The sequence below is a fragment of the Pelobates fuscus genome, chromosome 12, assembly GCF_036172605.1.
Source record: "Pelobates fuscus isolate aPelFus1 chromosome 12, aPelFus1.pri, whole genome shotgun sequence".
In the NCBI taxonomy this organism is placed as follows: Eukaryota; Metazoa; Chordata; class Amphibia; order Anura; family Pelobatidae; genus Pelobates; species Pelobates fuscus.
The window spans coordinates 46,397,840-46,417,240 of record NC_086328.1 but is presented as its reverse complement, the minus strand read 5'-3'; the positions used below and the strand labels follow the sequence as shown (position 1 = coordinate 46,417,240).

The 19,401-nt window shown below is 44.1% G+C and overlaps 1 protein-coding gene across 1 annotated transcript in view; it reads right to left on the bottom strand.

The window, feature by feature from the left end:
• Window positions 1–12,015: 12,015 nt before the first annotated feature.
• The window catches only part of LOC134579497 (nuclear receptor coactivator 5-like), a 30,509-nt gene continuing 23,123 nt past the window's right edge, over window positions 12,016–19,401 (bottom strand). The window contains exons 12-13 of the mRNA XM_063438803.1: window positions 15,255–15,335; window positions 12,016–12,605 (exon numbers count right to left, since the gene is read on the bottom strand). Coding sequence (XP_063294873.1) covers window positions 12,544–12,605; window positions 15,255–15,335 — 143 coding nt within the window. The 3' untranslated portion in view covers window positions 12,016–12,543. The remainder of the gene's footprint in view (window positions 12,606–15,254; window positions 15,336–19,401) is intronic.

Here is a 19,401-nt window from a genome sequence, read left to right as displayed (position 1 = left end):
GACTTGTATATGGCCCCCAGCCGCCACCTTCTCCCAAAAGATTATTATCAGGCACTTATTCCCCCTCCAGGCCCTGTCTCCCAATCAGGTCCCAACTGAGGATACAAAGCAGCCGTGGAAAAAAAATCTATTTATTACACACACAATTTTAAATTTTTTTTTTATTTATTACACACACTCTGAAAGGACCAATATTTTTAATTAGAAAAAGAAATATACCAATAATATGTAAGGCTATGTCTTGCCACCCCCGATGATTGAGTAATAAATAAACACATAATATATTTATTGTGCGTGCTTATATATTACTCAGTTATCTGGGGTGGCAAGACATAGCCTTACATATTATTGGTATATTTCTTTTACTAATTCAAAACGTTGGTCCTTTGAGAGTAAAACATTTAATTATACAGTAAGCATACCCACATGCAGACACAGACAACCTCACTGACACAAGCTCATTGATGCACATATATCATTGATATACATATGCTCATTGACATAAAAACACAAGCTCACTGATGCACACAAATAGGCTCACTGAGAGACAATCTTACTGGCACACACAAACAAATTTAGTACAGAAAAACTCTCACATGCACAAGCTTACTACAGACAAGCTCACTGTCACACACACACATGCTCACTGACACCCACATGCTCACTACAGACAAACACACTGACACAGACATGCTCACTACAGACAAGCTAACACACACATGCTCACTACAGACAAGCTCACTGTCCCACACATGCTCACCACAGACAAGCTCACTAACACACATGCTTCCAACAGACAAGCCCAGTGACACACACATACTCACTACAGATAAGCTCACTAACACACATGCTTCCAACAGACAAGCCCAGTGACACACACATACTCACTACAGATAAGCTCACTGACACACACACATACAAGCTCACTCACTAGCAGCCACACACACACAAACTCACTCAGGATCAGGCATACATACACACAAGTTCACTCAGGAGCACACACACACACACATACAAACTCACTCACTAGCAGCCACACACACACAAGCTCGCTCACTAGCAGCCATACACACATACACACAACTCACTCACTAGAAGACACACACACACACAAGCTCACTCACTAGTAGCCACACACACACCTCACTCACTAGCAGCGACACACACACAACTCACTCAGCAGCCACACACACACACACACACAAGTTCACTCACTATCAGGCACAAACACACACACACAAGCTCACTCACTAACAGGCACACGCACACAACTCACTCACAAGCAGCCACACACACACAAGTTCACTCACTATCAGGCACACTCACACACACAAAAGTTCACTCACTAGCACCCAAACACAAGGTCACTCAGTAGCAGGCACACACACACACCCACACACAAGTTCACTCACTAGCATCACACACACAAGGTCACTCAGTAGCAGGCACACACACCCACACACAAGTTCACTCACTAGCATCACACACACACACACACACACAAACCCACAAGCTCACTCACTAGCAGCCACACATATACACTCACTAGCAGCCACACATATACAAGTTCACTCACTAGCAGGCACACACACACAAGCTCACTAACTAGCAGCCACACACACAAGTTCACTCACTAGCAGTAACACACAAAATCACTGTCATGGCTGAAGCTTAGCTGGCACTGGTAGGTGAAGTTGCCATTTTGTGACCTCTTCCTCCCATAGAGGTCAGCAATGTGCGTGTGTGGGTGGAGCTTCTATTCAGGAGGTGGGGCTTGCGTGCGGGACAGGGCCGAAATTTTGTTAATTTTGAAGGGAGACTAACAGGTCTCCCTCCGGCCACCTGCAGCCTAATTGCGGCCCCCAGCTCCTCCCTCTTTACTCCCCTCGGACTGACATAGGCTGGCACGGTCCAAGGGGAAAATCAATTAAAATACATTAGCCTCAGCATTTGGGCTGTCTGTCCGGCCCCAGGTGCTGCGGCCCACCGGGAAATTTCCCGGTATCCTGGTGTGTCAGTCCGGCCCTGCACCCAGCTCAGCGCACCTATTATGCACTTGATGGACTTGACTAGGAAGAACCTCCCCAGGTAGGTCCAGAGCCCTTTGTGTGGATATCTCACATTGTGTGTTTGGTGGTACGTGTATGTGAGGGGCTGCTTGTGGGGTTGTGCGCATGTATGTGAATTGTCCCTGGTGTTGTGTTTGTGGGGACTGTGTGTGGGCTGGCCGCCCCAGATCCTAACAAGTGTTCATTGTCCCCACAGATGCCTCGTTGTTTGGACTAGCAGCAGTTCTAAGCCAGGTCAGGGAGGATGGAGGAGAACACCCCGTAGCCTAGATCAGCAGAAAGCTGTTGAGAGAATAGTACTACTACTAACTCCACTATATTGTTCAAATATAAACTGCAATATTTACCTTGCAGGGTTAACTCCTCCTTTAGTGACTGTCTACTAGACAGCCACTAGAGGGCACTTCCGGGTTTCTAGCACAGATTCTGTGCTATAGCGTCGCTGGACGTCCTCATGCTATGTGGGGACCTCCAGCGTCGCTAAAATCCCCATAAGGAAGCATTGAAAGCATTTTTCAATGCTTTCCTATGGGGAGGTCTAATGCGCATGCATTAGGTCTCACCCCGCCGGTGGCCGCACATGCGCAATCGGTCTCCCCTGCCGGATGACGTCGGCAGGGGACGAGCGTGGGCGGACCCGGACATAGGCGCTGGACTCTGGTAAGTGACTGAAGGGGTTTAAACCCCTTCAGCAACCTGGGATGGGGGGGGGGGGGAGGGAGAGGGGACCTGCAGTGCCAGGAAAACAGACTGTTTTCCTGGCACTAGAGTGTCCCTTTAATAGGGAACACATGGGATGGGCGGCAGCATTGTAACCTTGCTGTGTGATACAAAAAGTGTATACAAATACAAAAAGAAAAGTCCTGCGCTCACTCCCATCACTCCTGAGTGGCAGGAGTAGGACCCGTCTAGGGGGGTCTGCCTTGATGTTGGCAGGCGGGCATTCCCTCCAGTGGCCATTGGAGTAACTAAATGACCTCCATTTGTTTAAATATACATAGGGATTAAGGAGAGAGGGCAGGTAACTGTTTTCTTTGGTTTTTACTATATGTATTAGCTGATGTGTACTGTGTTCGTTGCTGCCGCCCAGGAGTGATGGGAGTGAGCGCAGGGCTTTTCTTTTTGTATTTGTATTCAATTTTGTATCACACAGCTAGGTTACAATGCTGCCGCCCATCCCATGTGTTCCCTATTAAGGGTTAATAAGTATATAGGGGTGTATGTAAAAAAATACCCCTTTCTTTCTTATTAGAGATATTTTTGCCAGAAGCTCAAGGAAGCAAGGTGAAGGGTCAGAGTAGGACCCGTCTCGGGTGGTCTGCCTTGACATTGGAAGGCGGGCATTCCCTCCAGTGGCCATTGGAGTAACTAAATGACCTCCATTTGTTTAAATATACATAGGGATTAAGGAGAGAGCGCAGGTAACTTTTTTTTTTTCTTTGTTTTTTACTATATGTATTAGCTGATGTGTACTGTAGTCATTGCTGCCGCCCAGGAGTGATGGGAGTAAGCGCAGGACTCTTCTTTTTGTATTTGTATTTACTTTTTGTATCACACAGCTAGGGTACAATGCTGCCACCCATCCAATGTGTTCCCTATTAAGGGTTAATAAGTATATAGGGTTGTATATAAAAAATACCCCTTCTGTGTCATTAGAGATATCTTTGCCAGAAGCTCAATGAAGCAGGGTGAAGGGTCAGAGTAGGGGGAGGGGGAGGGGGGGGGGCGTTGGCAAGCCGGCATTCCCTCTAGTGGCCATTAGAATAACTAAATGACCTCCATTTGTTTAAATATACATAGGATTTAAGGAGAGAGCGCAGGTAACTTTTTTTTCTTTGTGTTTGCATGTAGTGTTGGCATTTCATAGTTGGTGTGCTTGTATGTAGTTTTGATGTGTGAATGCTGGGATGTGAAAGGAAACACACTAACACGCATATACCTACACAGATACACACTCTCACTCTGACACATTCAGATACAAACATATACCTACACACAGATACAAACATATACCTACACAGATACATACACTGGCACACACACATATACCTACACTGGCGCATACACACACTGGCACACATACAAATATATGCCTACACACAGATACACACACACAGTGGCAGACACAGACACACAGACACACACACACACACACACACACTGACACTCACAGATACACATACCTACATATACTCACTGGCACACACACACAATTACTGGCACAGACACACACAGATACCCATACATACCTTCACATACACACAGGCACACACACAGATTCACACACCTAACCATACCTACAAACAAATTGCAGTTTACATATTGTTAACACCCCCTGCTTTCATACCTTTTAGTTGCAGTTAGGTGACTTTTTGGGGCGGACTGCTGCTGATGCATAATAGGCTCTTTGCCTACAGTGCTCTCCGTCCTTCCTCTCTGTGCTCCCAGCCTGCACAATCTGTAGGCTGTGAAGCAAGTGACAGTCACTTCCTCCCAGCACTCTCTGCAAATATTGAAAGAGCCCGGTCGTGATGCCAAAGGGCCGCGGCACCCAACCGAGACCTGCCCTAGGGGTGGGGCATCTGCCTGGATTCCTCTAGGCATCGCCAATACCACAGGGGCCCATTCAGGCTCTTAAAGAACTGCAGTGCCTAACTGGGCCCCTTTAAGTAACAAAGCCCAAGGCATGTGGGCCCCAGTGCAGCCGTACCGGCAGTAGTTCCGCCTTTGTGTGGATATCTCACATTGTGTGTTTGGTGGTGTGTGTGTGTGATGGGCTGCTTGTAGGGTTGTGCGCATGTATGTGAATTGTCACTGGTGTTGTGTTTGTGTGGGCTGTTTGTATTTGTATTAGTAGGAAGCTTCTTCTGCAGCGCTGTGTTTATCTAACATTGTCGGTGGCTTCCCTTGGATCCAGTGGGGACTGGGCTGGCCTTGTACAGATCAAGGGCAGGAGCTGCGATAGCTCCAGTGCGGATCCCATTCACAAGTGCTGGGAGGAAGTGATCTGAAATTAATACGTGCTGCAATGTGTAAATTGGGGACTGTAATCACCACCTGCAATCACAACACAGTTTGCACTAGCAGATATCTGAAGTTACACTGGGACTCCTGATTGGTCAAAGCCTGTTTGGCTCTGGCAGCCTTAAGTGACGCACAAAGGCACCTGGAGTGCCATACATGGCACACGTGCCACAGGTTGCTGACCTATGATCTAAGAGTAGGCATCCTTAGACTCTACATGTTTTGGACTACATATCCACTAATGTTTTGCTAGTATTATGGCTGTAAGAGCATTTTGGGAGATGTAGTTCACAATAACCATGATCTAGGATTGTAGGGACTGTACAAACACACTTTAGTTAATATGCTACACTTAAGGGTGACCTTCAAATGAAAGATATTTGGGTTGTGTGTCAGGCAGAACTTGTTAGTCTGGCACATAGCATTTCCTCTTTAAAATCTTGAAACTTTTATCTGAAAGTATAGTTGATCGACTCTACTATTTTGGGGATAAAGACCATTGGCAGTACTACAATTGTCGAGAGATCGCATATATGAACATATGCAGGGTTATGAACTAAAATGTCTGTTCGTTAATTTATCGAATTGCGGTGAATTAAAATTTTAATTGCAAAATGTAGGTCACCCAGGTATTCCAAATATGGGTTTGTCATCCTTGGGATCCCATAAACATTGATGATCTTGTTTCTTGCTTTTCATAGAGGTGTTGATTTGTTAAAACGCAGATCTGAAGAAACATAAATAAAGATATATAAACGTTCTGTTCGGTTCTCCTGCTTGCAAACTCTTCTAGACCTGCAAGGGTTACCCACTAGTTCCTTTTTACAAACACCACAGCTGGTACTTTTTTTAATTCACAAATGGATATTTTCTATGCGAGACTTGGGACAGAAAGTTACAACAGGTTTTCTGAGGCAGATGCGCCACAGACATGCTCAAAGAATATGCCTTGGGCATTTTTTTAATAGCAGAGAGAGGGCTCACATCTGAGCTAAGCCCTGTAAAAAGAAAAAAAATTTGAATAGCCGAGATTGGAAGCATCGGGAATCTTAATGAGACGAGAAAGGAGATGCTGGCTGTAGCTGTGCTGCAGTAGAAGATGCAGTGAGGGGAGATTGCAGCCTAATTTTAGTATGGGATTGATGTGTCCGGGGTGAGGAGAGGGAGATAGCAGGATTAAGCCGTTGCACTTTTATGCTAAAATGGTTTCTGAATGTCATTAGATCAATGTTTTCTGTTTATTTGTTTCAACAATGGGTGGAAGGGACTGTGTATATAAGGTATAATTAAGAGAGGATAGGAGAAGATCTATTCTGTAGGGACAAATAAGGGAAGCAATGAGGAGAGAAGTTGCGAAGAACAATTACAGGAGACATTAGGTGAGAAGTTGTAATGAGCAGTAAGCAGTTACAGGAAACAGTTTTCGGGAACATTTATTGGCATGCATAGCACCAGAGTTGTAATGAGCAGGTACTGGAGCATTTAGAAGGTGAGTTTTGAGCAGCCGAGACTGGTATGAGTCAACATACAGGTTAAGGGTTTAGTGGTGAACATTTTCGAAAACTTGTCACCTGTCACCTATACAGCAATATGCAAATTTGAAACCAAGCAATGTAGCTTGGAGCAGTGGGTCTTTTGCTTAGGGTCTCCAGGTGCCATTCCCAGGTTCTTGACAAAAAAATGGGTCCCTGCATAGCACACAGAGATCACCATATTCTCAGATACATTGATGATAAAAAAAAATTAACACCTCTACATTATCAGCCTCAATTTTGTATTTTGTGTGTAAAGAGTGTCTTTTTTTTCCATTTTCCAAAAGTGCAGATTTAAATAGAAATTTGCACTTTTATAAATTTACCTCGTAACACCTCCCCCGGCTGTCAATCAGACAACTGGTCCTGTGACTTCCTGCTTTGTTTAGCTCACTGGAGCCAAACTCAAGAGGCCGTCAATAGCCCAGAGTACCTGCCTTGGAAAGACTTCTCATTGAGCTGCATTGGGAAGTCTGTGATCGGGAAAATTTCTAATTATATGCATGCTTTCATTGGGGTATATCTACTTAACCGTGATTAATTTATCTTTGTATTTGAAAAGTGGATTGTCACTTTAAGAAGATGGCATAAAAATGAACCAATTTTTAGGGGCACAACTAGATAAAAGGTTGGAACGTTAAACTGATTGTAAAATATCAGGACAAGGAACATTACATTATATGGATAATGCATGCAAAAACTTGTTAGTAGTGATAAATGTGTTAATTCACTAAAATAACCCTGTATATTTTTATCAATCTCATATACAAGAGGCAGAAGTCCTCATGAACATGTGTAATGGTTTGTCTTGTTTGCAGTTAAATTTCATATTAACATTGTAAAATACTGCAAAAAATTGTGTTGCTATCTACAATAATAAGCAGGGAACACAATATGTTTGATTAGCGTTATTTAGTACTTTGTACAGTGTATTGACAATCTGAATTTAAAATTTTAGTTCTACAATAGCCTTTGAAAAATCTTGAAACCGTGTTTTCATTTTGGCTGTATTTGCCAAACACTTTAAATTCATTTTGATTTCCCAGCAATTCACACTTCAGTGAATAGTTGTGAAATTAGTTTATTCTCCAACAGCCAACTTGGCCTGAGATAAGATGCATGATTACAGTTTGCAAAGCGTTCTGTAATTCTGAGGGTGTTATTCTCATAGCACTAAAACACTCTGGGGTTTATTCACTTAAATGGGAATTATAGAGAACTAGAGCTGGGAATATTAAAGACAAATATATACAACTCACCTATTTGCCCCGTATTCCCTCGTTGCTCATATCTCTCTGGTATCCCAGGGATTCATCTATGAGCAAGATTTGTGGTAGATTTTTATACCACATAACCTGCATGAATGATGCATTTTGCTTAGCTAGAGAAAAATAAAACGTCACATTTACAGGTTTATTCACTAAACTGAGAATTGCAGAGAATTCAAAATGAAATCCAATATGAAGGCCAGAGTAGCCGAACTGAAAGCATAGCTGTGTGGGAGAATTTCTGGTTCGGCTATTTTTACCTTATATTTGAAATTGACGCCAAATTCCCTGCAATTCTCATTTTAATGAATAATCCTGTGTATATATATATTTGACTGCAAATATTTCAGCTCCCCTCCAACAAGAAATTAAGCCATATTGTCTAATTGCATTTTATTATCTATAAAGCACCAACATATTCTCCAGCGCTGTACAATAGCTGGTCTATCAAAGAGATATAATCCTTACTTAGTGAACGGCTCATATTAAATATAACCCACAATAAATTCATACACACATTGCCAGAGATAATTTTAACACGGGTGCAGACCACCTTTTTGTGGTAGAATTCTGACTGAAAATAAGCATGCCTTGCCAATACGGTGTCTTGGGAAACATGCAATAAGCAGGACTTTAATTTATTCCATTTACTACCTCAGGAGAAAACAGAACTTGAGAAGCAATGCACTGCTGGGCTCCTGTGACAGTGAAGTGTTTAATAAGGATAAGCATACAGTTGATAAATAGGCTCTTTCCATAAACTATGGCTATGGGATTCATAGTCTGGAAACAAGACTGTACAATCAGGAATTAAGAGCTCGGTTCATATTCAGCATACCTTTACTTTGTGAGCTATGGAGATCACATAATATCAGCATAGCAAGGCTCCCTCTGGAGGCCAAGAGGAAATTGCACTTCTTAAATAAGTGACATTTTGGGAAGAAGAGATACAAAGCACATTAACCCCTTAAGGACCAAACTTCTGGAATAAAAGGGAATCATGACATGTCACACATGTCGTGTGTCCTTAAGGGGTTAAATAGAGGATTCCACACTAAATATAGATTTATTTATTTTTTGTATTAAGATTTATTGCATTTTTTAGGAATAAATTAAGAAACATGCTTAAGATGGGAACACAAGTGATTGAAAAGATTGTATACAGGAGGATAATGCAAGATAATGCCAAAGCTTTCATTTATTGAGAAGCAATCCATGCAATATGGCAACAAACCTCCTCTTTTACTAAACCTGAGACATTTGTCTTGTCTTCTCTCAGTGACCCATTCTTCAATTCGAATATAGAAAAAGTTAAAAAAAATTTGGGGGGGCTTTTGCATGCGTGTCAATTATTTGTATCTATGGGTCTATCTACATGTGTGTCTTTATCTGTGTCCTTGTTTGTATCTGAATGTGTCACTGTTTAAATATGTGTATCTGCATGTGTATGTGTCTCTGTATGTAGATCTGCATGTGTGTCATTGTCTGTACATCTGTATGTCTGCATGTGTATCAGTGTTTGTTTTTGTATCTGTCTTTTTCTGTATGTCATTGTTTGTATATGTGTCTCTCCATTCCAATGCATGTCAGTGTCTTTATCTGTATGTGCGTCAGTGTTTGTATTTATGTATCTGCAGGTGTGTCAGTGTGTGTCTGTGCCTATCTGGGGGAGCATGGAGAAGCGAGGGGGGGGGGAGGGGCGCAGATGAGTAACAGTGAAGCAAGGGAGCTCTGGAGCAGAGAGGGAGCCTGGGGCGGAAGAGGAGCAGGGGGAGCCTGGGGCGGAAGAGGAGCAGGGGGAGCCTGGGGCGGAAGAGGAGCAGGGGGAGCCTGGGGCGGAAGAGGAGCAGGGGGAGCCTGGGGCGGAAGAGGAGCAGGGGGAGCATGGCGCAGAGATGGAGCCTGGGGCAGAAGAGGAGGAGCCTGGGACAGAGAAGGAGCAGGGAGAGCCTGGGACAGAGTAGGAGCAGGGGGAGCCTGGGGCAGAGGAGGAGCAGGGGGAGCCTGGGGCAGAGGAGGAGCAGGGGGAGCCTGGGGCAGAGAAGGAGCAGGGGGAGCCTGGGGCAGAGGAGGAGCAGGGGGAGCCTGGGGCAGAGGAGGAGCAGGGGGAGCCTGGGGCAGAGAAGAAGCAGGGGGAGCCTGGGGCAGAGAAGAAGCAGGGGGAGCCTGGGGCAGAGAAGGAGCCGGGGGAGCCGGGGGCGGAAGAGGAGCCGGGGGAGCCTGGGGCGGAAGAGGAGCCGGGGGAGCCTGGGGCGGAAGAGGAGCCGGGGGAGCCTGGGGCGGAAGAGGAGCCGGGGGAGCCTGGGGCGGAAGAGGAGCCTGGGGCGGAAGAGGAGCCTGGGGCGGAAGAGGAGCCGGGGGAACCTGGGGCGGAAGAGAAGCCGGGGGAGCCTGGGGCAGAGGAGGAGCAGGGGGAGCCTGGGGCAGAGGAGGAGCAGGGGTAGCCTGGGGCAGAGGAGGAGCAGGGGGAGCCTGGGGCAGAGGAGGAGCAGGGGGAGCCTGGGGCAGAGGAGGAGCAGGGGGAGCCTGGGGCAGAGGGAGCCTGGGGCAGAGGAGGAGCAAGGGGAGCCTGGGGCAGAGAAGGAGCAAGGTGAGCCTGGGGCAGAGAAGGAGCAAGGTGAGCCTGGGGCAGAGAAGGAGCAATATGAGCCTGGGGCAGAGAAGGAGCAAGGTGAGCCTGGGGCAGAGAAGGAGCAAGGTGAGCCTGGGGCAGAGAAGGAGCAGGGTGAGCCTGGGGCAGAGAAGGAGCAGGGCGAGCCTGGGGCAGAGAAGGAGCAGGGCGAGCCTGGGGCAGAGAAGGAGCAGGGCGAGCCTGGGGCAGAGAAGGAGCAGGGAGAGCCTGGGGTAGAAGAGGAGCAAGGGGAGCCTGGGCCAGAAGAGGAGCAAGGGGAGCCCGGGGCAGTACAGATGCACGCGGAGCCTGGGGCAGAACAGAAGCAAGGGGAGTCTGGGGCAGTACAGAAGCACGGGGAGCCTGGGGCAGTACAGAAGCACGGGGAGCCTGGGGCAGTACAGAAGCACGGGGAGCCTGGGGCAGTACAGAAGCACGGGGAGCCTGGGGCAGTACAGAAGCACGGGGAGCCTGGGGCAGTACAGAAGCACAGGGAGCCTGGGGCAGTACAGAAGCAAGGGGAGTCTGGGGCAGAACAGAAGCAAGGGGAGTCTGGGGCAGTACAGGAGGAGAGAAAAAGGGGATACAGGGCAGAAAAAATGTATACCTTTGAAATAATAGCAAACTTATTTTTCTAATATGAGGGGTACAATTTATGGAAATGGGCTGCCAGGAGGTACTCAAGTGAAAAAATTTGGGAACCACTGATCTAAAGCACAAAAGAAAGGCAAAAATATGAAAATTAAGAACCAAAATGCTATATTGGAAACAATGTAGCACCAGAAAATACATTGAATCAAGAAAGAAAGCCAGCTTTTAATTTGTTTAGAAATCATTCAAATGTTCATTGTTCTAGCAGGTACACAAAATATTATAGATGTTATAGAACATTTATAGATGTTGCCAAGAAGTCTATGTCAAGGGTAAGACAATAGAGAAATAAAAGAAAGTTGTTTGTTTTTTTACACACAAAATGCCTAAAGAGTTGTGAACACAACATATACAAGTTGTGAACACTCTAGATCAACTGATGTACCTTTTGCACGGATCAGGTAACCTTAGGATCTGTATTCCCATATATAGCAGAAGGCAAGGAGTAATCCAGCACATTGTTTTGCAAGCAGCAATCCTTTATTTTCAGTGCATAATAGTTGACATGTTGGCTTGCTTGTAGGCCTTCTTTAAGTCATATAATATAGAATACAACATGTCCATTATATATGGTGAAATGCAACCAAACAGGAAGAGGTGTTACCATTCTAAGCCCCAACACATGACCCAAAAAATAGACTTTACATAGAAACCCCTACACAACTACTAATCATACGGTATCTTGTTTTTCCCTATGTACTGAAAATAATTATTATAAGGTCCAATATATATCACAGCGCTTTACAATCATAGAATGACAACAAGAAATTGTTATACAAAATATTAACAGACACAAGGTGAAGAAGGCCCAGCTCAAACAAGTTTACAATCTAGGAACAAAAGAGATGGATTTCATTTTAGCAAGTAAAGTTCAGTAATGCCACCTGCCACTCTAGGGGAAATTTAAATGATCTTTAAATTGCAAGCTAAATCAGTGAAACAGTTTGTGGCATTTAGATTGGTAGTTTAAAATGAAGGGGCTTCGGATCCACAGAAGAAAACAGGAGAAGAAACAGTGTTTTTTGTAAAACAAAATCTTTATTCTCTTAAGAGAAAAGATAATTACAAAGAAAATATAAACAAAACAGAAGCAACCATCTTCAGCCGTTCTTAAAAATCCTTCTATTGAAGGCCCACCAATGCTTTCTACGTTTTTTTGTTGGTCTGTCCAGACATATTTCAATAAAAGGGAAAATACCAATAATTAAGACTACAAAAAAATTAAAATAAAAACACAAATTAAAAAAACAAAACAAAATAACAACCCCAAAACATCTATGGGAATGTGGGGAATTAGACTTTGCTGTTGCAGTTCTTCTGCACTGTTCTAATATGGAGTCACAGGTAGAACTCATAACAGACGCTGAATAGATGTGCATTTTCTGGCTTTAGCCAAGAAGAGGTTTGGGTTTTGACGGCCAGAGAAGTGGATTAGTATTTGCAGGAACAGCTGTCAGAAAAAATAATTAGCAATATGTTAACCCATGTTTGGTGCCATTATACACATATATATATATATACTAAGCAACACGATATGCGGATAACTAGTAAATATATAACTCTGATCAAATATGTTCCAAATGTTACTGTACACACCCCATCCTTTTAAAACTCCATGTATTTGAGCACATCAAGTATGTTTTTATTCTCATAACACCAATAGACATATCAATATATACTATTTCATTTGTGTACTGTTTTTACCCAGAAGTCCAAAGTATGCCTAAAATTTGCTCTCCAACCTACTTTGTATTTTTAATTCACAGCATGTCTTTATGATGCAGTTCATTATTCTGTTTTTCTCTGTAGTTCAATGGAAGTGATTTAAAATGGTGTAATGTTGTAAAAGGGATATAAGCATGTGTCTGTTTTTTCCAATAGCTTCCACGATGAGTGGAAAACATTTAGAACTTTGCAGCACCCATATTACAGCACGTTGATAAATCTCCCCCAATGTTTTTACCTCTATCCCACCGGTGTCATTAACTAGCCACAATATTGAACTCATAGCAACCCATTTTCTAGTGTTACTATCCCACTCCCCCTTACTTACTACTAGCCCTCCTGTCCAGTGTCACAGCTAATGCTCTCATGAAAGAGCTAGTAGTAAGTGTTAACAGTAGTGAAAGGGTTTATATACAAGGCAGAGTTAGGAATAATATGAAGACTAGGTAGAAAAATGTTAAAGGGACACTCCAGACCCCCCAAAACACTTAGGCATGCTAAAATGCTTTATATGTTAAGATTGTGTCCTCTTTTTGTTATTCTTCATAAAGTGCAGATTTCAATAGAAATTGGCTCAAGAGGCAGCAATTGCTCAGAGTAGCTGCCTTGCAAAAACTTCTCAGCAGCACTAGGATGTCTGTAATTGGACAGCCACATAAAGTCTGGACTGAGTTAGATGGGCAAGCTTGCAGAGGCTTCAGACAAGAGGTGTGCAGCTTTTGCAAGCTGTTTTTGGATATATCACCAAAGGAAAAAAAACCCAATAAATTAATGCATGTTTTTGTTAGGGTTATATATACACTAAACAGGCTTTTGGGGTTTGTTTTTGTTTTGCATTGACGTAGTGGAGTGTCCCTTTAAGATAGACATAGACTTATTAAAATGACAAGTGACCAACTGCTGAGAAGGCTATCAGCATGTATTAACAAGTGCTGCTTGAGAAAATGTATAGAGTCTATAAGGGAAACGAGAAGAGGATAATTGATTTTAGCACATGGTAATGGGAAGAGAGAATATATTTCACTTAATTGTCAAATGAACACTCAGTGAGGAATATTATATGTCTTTCTCTAAAGGAGTCCAGGCTTACACGATGGAGAGAGCATCTTATTTGCTTCCCTACTTATGCATATTAAAGCCTAAGTGGAGGCTGCAAGCTTTGATTTGACCTTTGTATTAACCGTTGTGTTGTTGGGTGAGTGGAAAGACATAATAGAACTGTAAAGTGTCTACATACAACTTGAATCTGTGGATGCCCTGTTGGATTAACACTTAGAGTACTTCAAGGAACAAACCCCAGCACCTATGGGTAGAGAAAAGAACTTCTAACCCAGCAGTCAGTGTATAAGAATGACGAGAGGCACAGGAGAAAGGGGAGGATGTAAAAGGCGGTGTTGAATACACAAGTTCCAGGTATAGTCTATACTCCCCATGGATAAATTTCAACGAAGACATTATATTCACATATAGACATCCTATAATTGACACAATCTGTTTGCAAAGATTTGTTTGTTTTTTTAAATATATAACATGCAAGTCATTTTTTTTCTTGACATCAGTGGCCCATGATATATTTTAATACATACAGACAACACATTTTTTACATAATAAAGGCTTAAAAAAAAAACTATGCCCATCAAGTTCTGCCTTTAATCTTCTATCCTCTTCAATATTGATTCCCTTTTCTCTCTCTTAATTCCTTAATTTTTCATCAAGTGTCATCAACAAAACTGCACATGATGATTATGGATTATGAATTTCAGGATTCTTGTTCTGTTATGGATAAACCCATGTCTCACCTAAGGATATACTGCTTGTATTGTGCTTACTAGCAAAAATAAAGTATTTACCAATACATAAGTTAACTCATCTGTGTGTATACAAAAGAATCTATTTTGCAAAACATAACTGATTATACACATGATTATCAAAATAAACATACTGATTATACTTATACATTGGGAAGGGAATTTGCCCTACAATGTGACTAGTGAAAATGGCTAACAGGCTAGTGAAAATACTAGTTTTATACATAAAATTTGGAGGACTGGTTACTTTAAAAAACAAAAAAAACATCTTAAATGGAATGGATATTTATATTTTAGGTTATATCGACAATCCTCCAACAGACATGGCTTTAAAAATGTTATGCTGCAGTTTAGCTTGACTGTCACAAAATACATGAATAGTGGAACAAGCAAACTTTATTGTGCATGTTTATAAAAACTTAGAAGCAAAAAAACAACAACGAGTACAAATGTGTTACATTATTATGGTTTTATGCAACATTATAAATGAGACCCCTCAAAACCCTTCTTCTCCAGGGATGCAGATTCTCTTAACAGTCTGTCTCCCTCCGCATCTCACCACTTACCACTTCCTGATTCACCAGCTGATCGGGGGAGGTGTAACAAGTGAGAGGATGGAGGAGGTCGCCAGATGGCGTCTGAACCATCTACAAAAGACAAGCAGGCACAGAATGAAAACATGCCATAAACATAATTTAGAATGGGCGGATAAGGTTTTATTGTTCTTAAATAAAACAAATGCAAGTTTTTTGGGGGGATTTTTGGCAAGCATTTGACAGTTGTTTACCATCTGTTTCTTTCAACATAACCCAAATGATATGCTATGAAATGATAAAAACGATATGCATCATATAAAGGGATATTCAGAGGACTAGCTTACTGAAATGCTTGTGATGCCAGGAGGCTGCAGATGCAGTCTTACCGGTTTATGTCCAGTTGTGTCTAAGATACAAGGAAATCAAAAGAAAAAAAAAGAAGAGATTCTTTCCCTCTTTTTCATCCAAAACCCAGTATCTGAGATTAAGATGCAGTTAGGTTGTTTACATTCTTCATTATCCATCATGTCATCCATTGAGAGGCATCAGGGTACATAATTCAGCCCCTCTGAACCACTGACACTTTTGTCACTTCCACACACATACAGGCTTTCTTAGAGTGCCCAGTTAAGTAATTATTGCATGAATAAGTACTGCTTTTACTTCTGCTGAGCTACACAATTTACCTATTCTATGGTAACTTAATGTGCAACCAGTACCAACCAACAGAAAACTAAGGGACACTTCCTATTGGTGCACTAATTAGTGGGTCTACTTGCAGCTGCAGGCAAAACCTCCCCCATGCCTCCAATCAGGACAGTCTCATTCTGGTGTATGTGTACGGATTTTATCATAAGTGATTTAGCCCATAATCCTATAGATGCATTGATCTATGAATTAAATTATATCATCTGTCAAATCCATTCCTTTAGTAACGTAGGAGTCAGAAGCACAAGGTATCAGCACAACAACTACAGAGCAGTGACTGCAGTAGCTGTGAAGGAGTAGGAGAACCACAAATTAGATGGTTCCCTGTCACTCAATTTTTAGATTCAATGCCATAAGTAATCTCTTTATCATATTTATTTTCAAACACAGAAGAGGTGTTCGGACACGATACTTAAAGCGTCACTGTCATGCCAACTTACCTTTCCTCAATCTCTTCCTCTTCTCCCCCTCTATCGGGATCTGTTATTCTTTTCTTCCTGTCTTCTTTAGTTTTCTTTAAAATCATGAGACAAATTAAAAAGGGACTCTTTGCCTTATGGAGGTTTCCTCCGCTTGACCAGCACTGACCAGCGGAGGCGCAAAGTGTGCTTCATTTCCGCTGGTCAGAGCAATTTTCCCATAATTCTTACCTTTCCTCTGTGTCCCCGCGATGCTTCCTGTCATTTTAAACTAAATTGCCAAATTGCGTTCTAACTGAATGAGAACAGTATGTTCGTTGTAGAACGCAATTCGGCACTTTTTTTCGTGTTGGAATTTCATTCGAAAGAATGAAACTCCGATTCAATTCGTGCTGTGGCTGCATCTTGCCCACGGTATCAGGGAGCTATCTACTAAAAGGCTGAAAGACCTAAATTGGTCTTTCAGCCAAATTTACTAATACTAAGTAAAGATTACTTAGTATTAGTAAATTATGCCCCTACTCGCTATACTGCGAGTAGGGGCATGTCTATTAAACAGTGAGAAACCTATTGGCCCCCACCCCTAAACGACGGGTGGGGGCCCTAAAGTAAAATAAGGGGGAGACCTATTTCCCCCCCCCCCCCCCAAGGCAGCCATAAAGATAATGAGGGAGGGGGGGGGGGGGAGAGACCTACTGTCCTCCCCCCAGCCCCCACCCCTGCGCGGTGGGTGGGGGCCATAAATTACAATGGGGGGAACCTACTGGGCGGCGGGTGGGGGCCATAAAGATAATGAGGGGAGGGGACCTACTGTCCTCCCCCTCTCCCACCCCTGGGCGGCGGGTGGAGGCCATAAAGATAATGAGGGGGGGGGGACCTACTGTCCTCCCCCTCTCCGGCCCCCACCCCTGGGCGAGGGCCATAATGATAATGAGGGGGGGGGCAACTGCTGTCCCCCCCCCCAGCCCCCACCCCTGTGCGGCAGGTGGGGGCCATAAAGATAATGAGGGGGACCTACTGTCCCCCCCCCGGGCGGCGGGTGGAGGCCATAAAAATAATGAGGGTCTCCTACTGTCCTCCCCCTCTCCGGCCCCCACCCTTGGGCGGCGGCCATAATGATAATGAGGGGGGGGGCACCTACTGTCCTCCTCCCCCCCACCCCTGGGCGGCGGGTGGGGGCCCTAAGTCAAATAACCCCCCCTCCATCAAAGGTGACTAGGGGTCCCTGCAATTAGTCTAAGAACACTCTGATTGGTGGGGGGGGGGGGGGGGGGGGGGGAGAACAGTAGGTCCCCCCCCTCTATCATTATGGCCCCCACCCGCCGCGGAATGTAGGTCTCGCCCCCCCCCCCATTATCTTTATGGCCCCCACCCGCCGCCCAGGGGTGGGGGCCGGGGGGTGGAAGTACAGTATGTCCCCCCCCCTCATTATCATTATGGCCCCCACCCGCCACCCAGGGGCGGGGGCCGGGGGGAGGACAGTAGGTCCCCCCACCCGCCGCTCAAGGGTGGTGGCCGGGGGAGGGCAGTAGGTCACCCCCCTCATTATCATTATGGCCCCCTACACACCGCGCAGGGGTGGGGGCCTCATAGTAGCCACAGGCTGCTCACTATTTAGTAGACATGCCCCTACTCGCGGCATAGCGAGTAGGGGCATTCAGGAGATTTTATTCTCCTTTATACTATTATGGGGGTCATATTGACCCCCATAGAGTGAGAGGGGGACCTGGGGGGGCTTATGAAGTGGTGGGGAGCACTGCTCCCTGCCGCTTCTATCTTTACATATTACAAGGAGGGAGCTGCACGCCGGTAGCTCCCTCCTTGTAATAAACTGAACGAACAAACGAACACTGATATACAGTTTGTTCGTCTGATTTTTCTATTCATTCATTGGTTTGATGAATGAATGAATGAATAGATGAAATTCCCGTTCGCATGTCCAGGTGTTTCATTGAGCATGTGCGGGAATCTCACAGGCTATCTAGTGTGGGCCAATGACGTGTCCCACAGGGACTTCACCTACCCACACAAAGATGGCGGCGCCCTGAATATAGATCGGGGCAGAAAATAAAGATTAATAAATAGGTAATATGGGGGGCTTAGGGTCATTTGTGGGGTGACTAAGGGGTCAATTGGATGTAGTGGAGGTGGGAGGCGGGTTAAAAAAAAAAAAAACGGGATCCGGCATGACAGTGCCGCTTTAAAAGCAATGTTCTGAGATTTTAATGTCATGCTTATGACAAGGCAAGAACTATTTTGTCTTAAAAGGAACACTATAGTCACCAAAACAACTACAGCTTAATGTAGTTCTGGTGAGTATAATAGTTCCCTTCAGGCTTTTTTCATGTAAACACTGCCTTTTCAGAGAAAATGGAGTCTTTACATTGCCTCTATGGACACCTCCAAGTGGCCACTCTTCAGATGGCCACTGGAGGTGCTTCCTGGCTCAGTGCTGCCTAGTAGGCAGGTCTGCCGTTCTGTGTCCCCACACTCTGCATGGAGACGCTGAATTTTCCTCATAGAGATGCATTGTTTCAATGCATCTCTATGAGGAGGTCCTGATTGGCCAAAACAGCATTTGGCCCCAGACGATTTTAGCCAATCCAAGGCATTCCTTGTCGGCTAAAAATCAGCCATTTGATGATGTCACAAAGGGGGCAGAACCAGTGCCGGCGGACTCGCGCAGCACTGGAAATTATGTGAGTTTTATAAGGGGGCTAAGGAGGGGCAAGCCACCTAAATGGTGGGTTAAATACTATAGGGTCAGGAAAACTCCCTTAAATATAGCTTTTCATAAGGTTTACCAATACTTTGCTGCCCATTCATTTTCTTCACTCAACAAACACCAACAGCTGATATCACCGGGATCTTCTCTCAAATTTATTAAAAGCACGTGCTTGGGAAAATGTCAGTGACTATAACTGAATGTACAGATCTTCTAAAGATTCTACTTTTGCATTTATTTACTTGCATCCACAAAATTACAGGAGTGACTTCTATTGATAGATTCTTAAGTGTAGGTATAAAATTTTTAACCAGGCTTTGTTTTC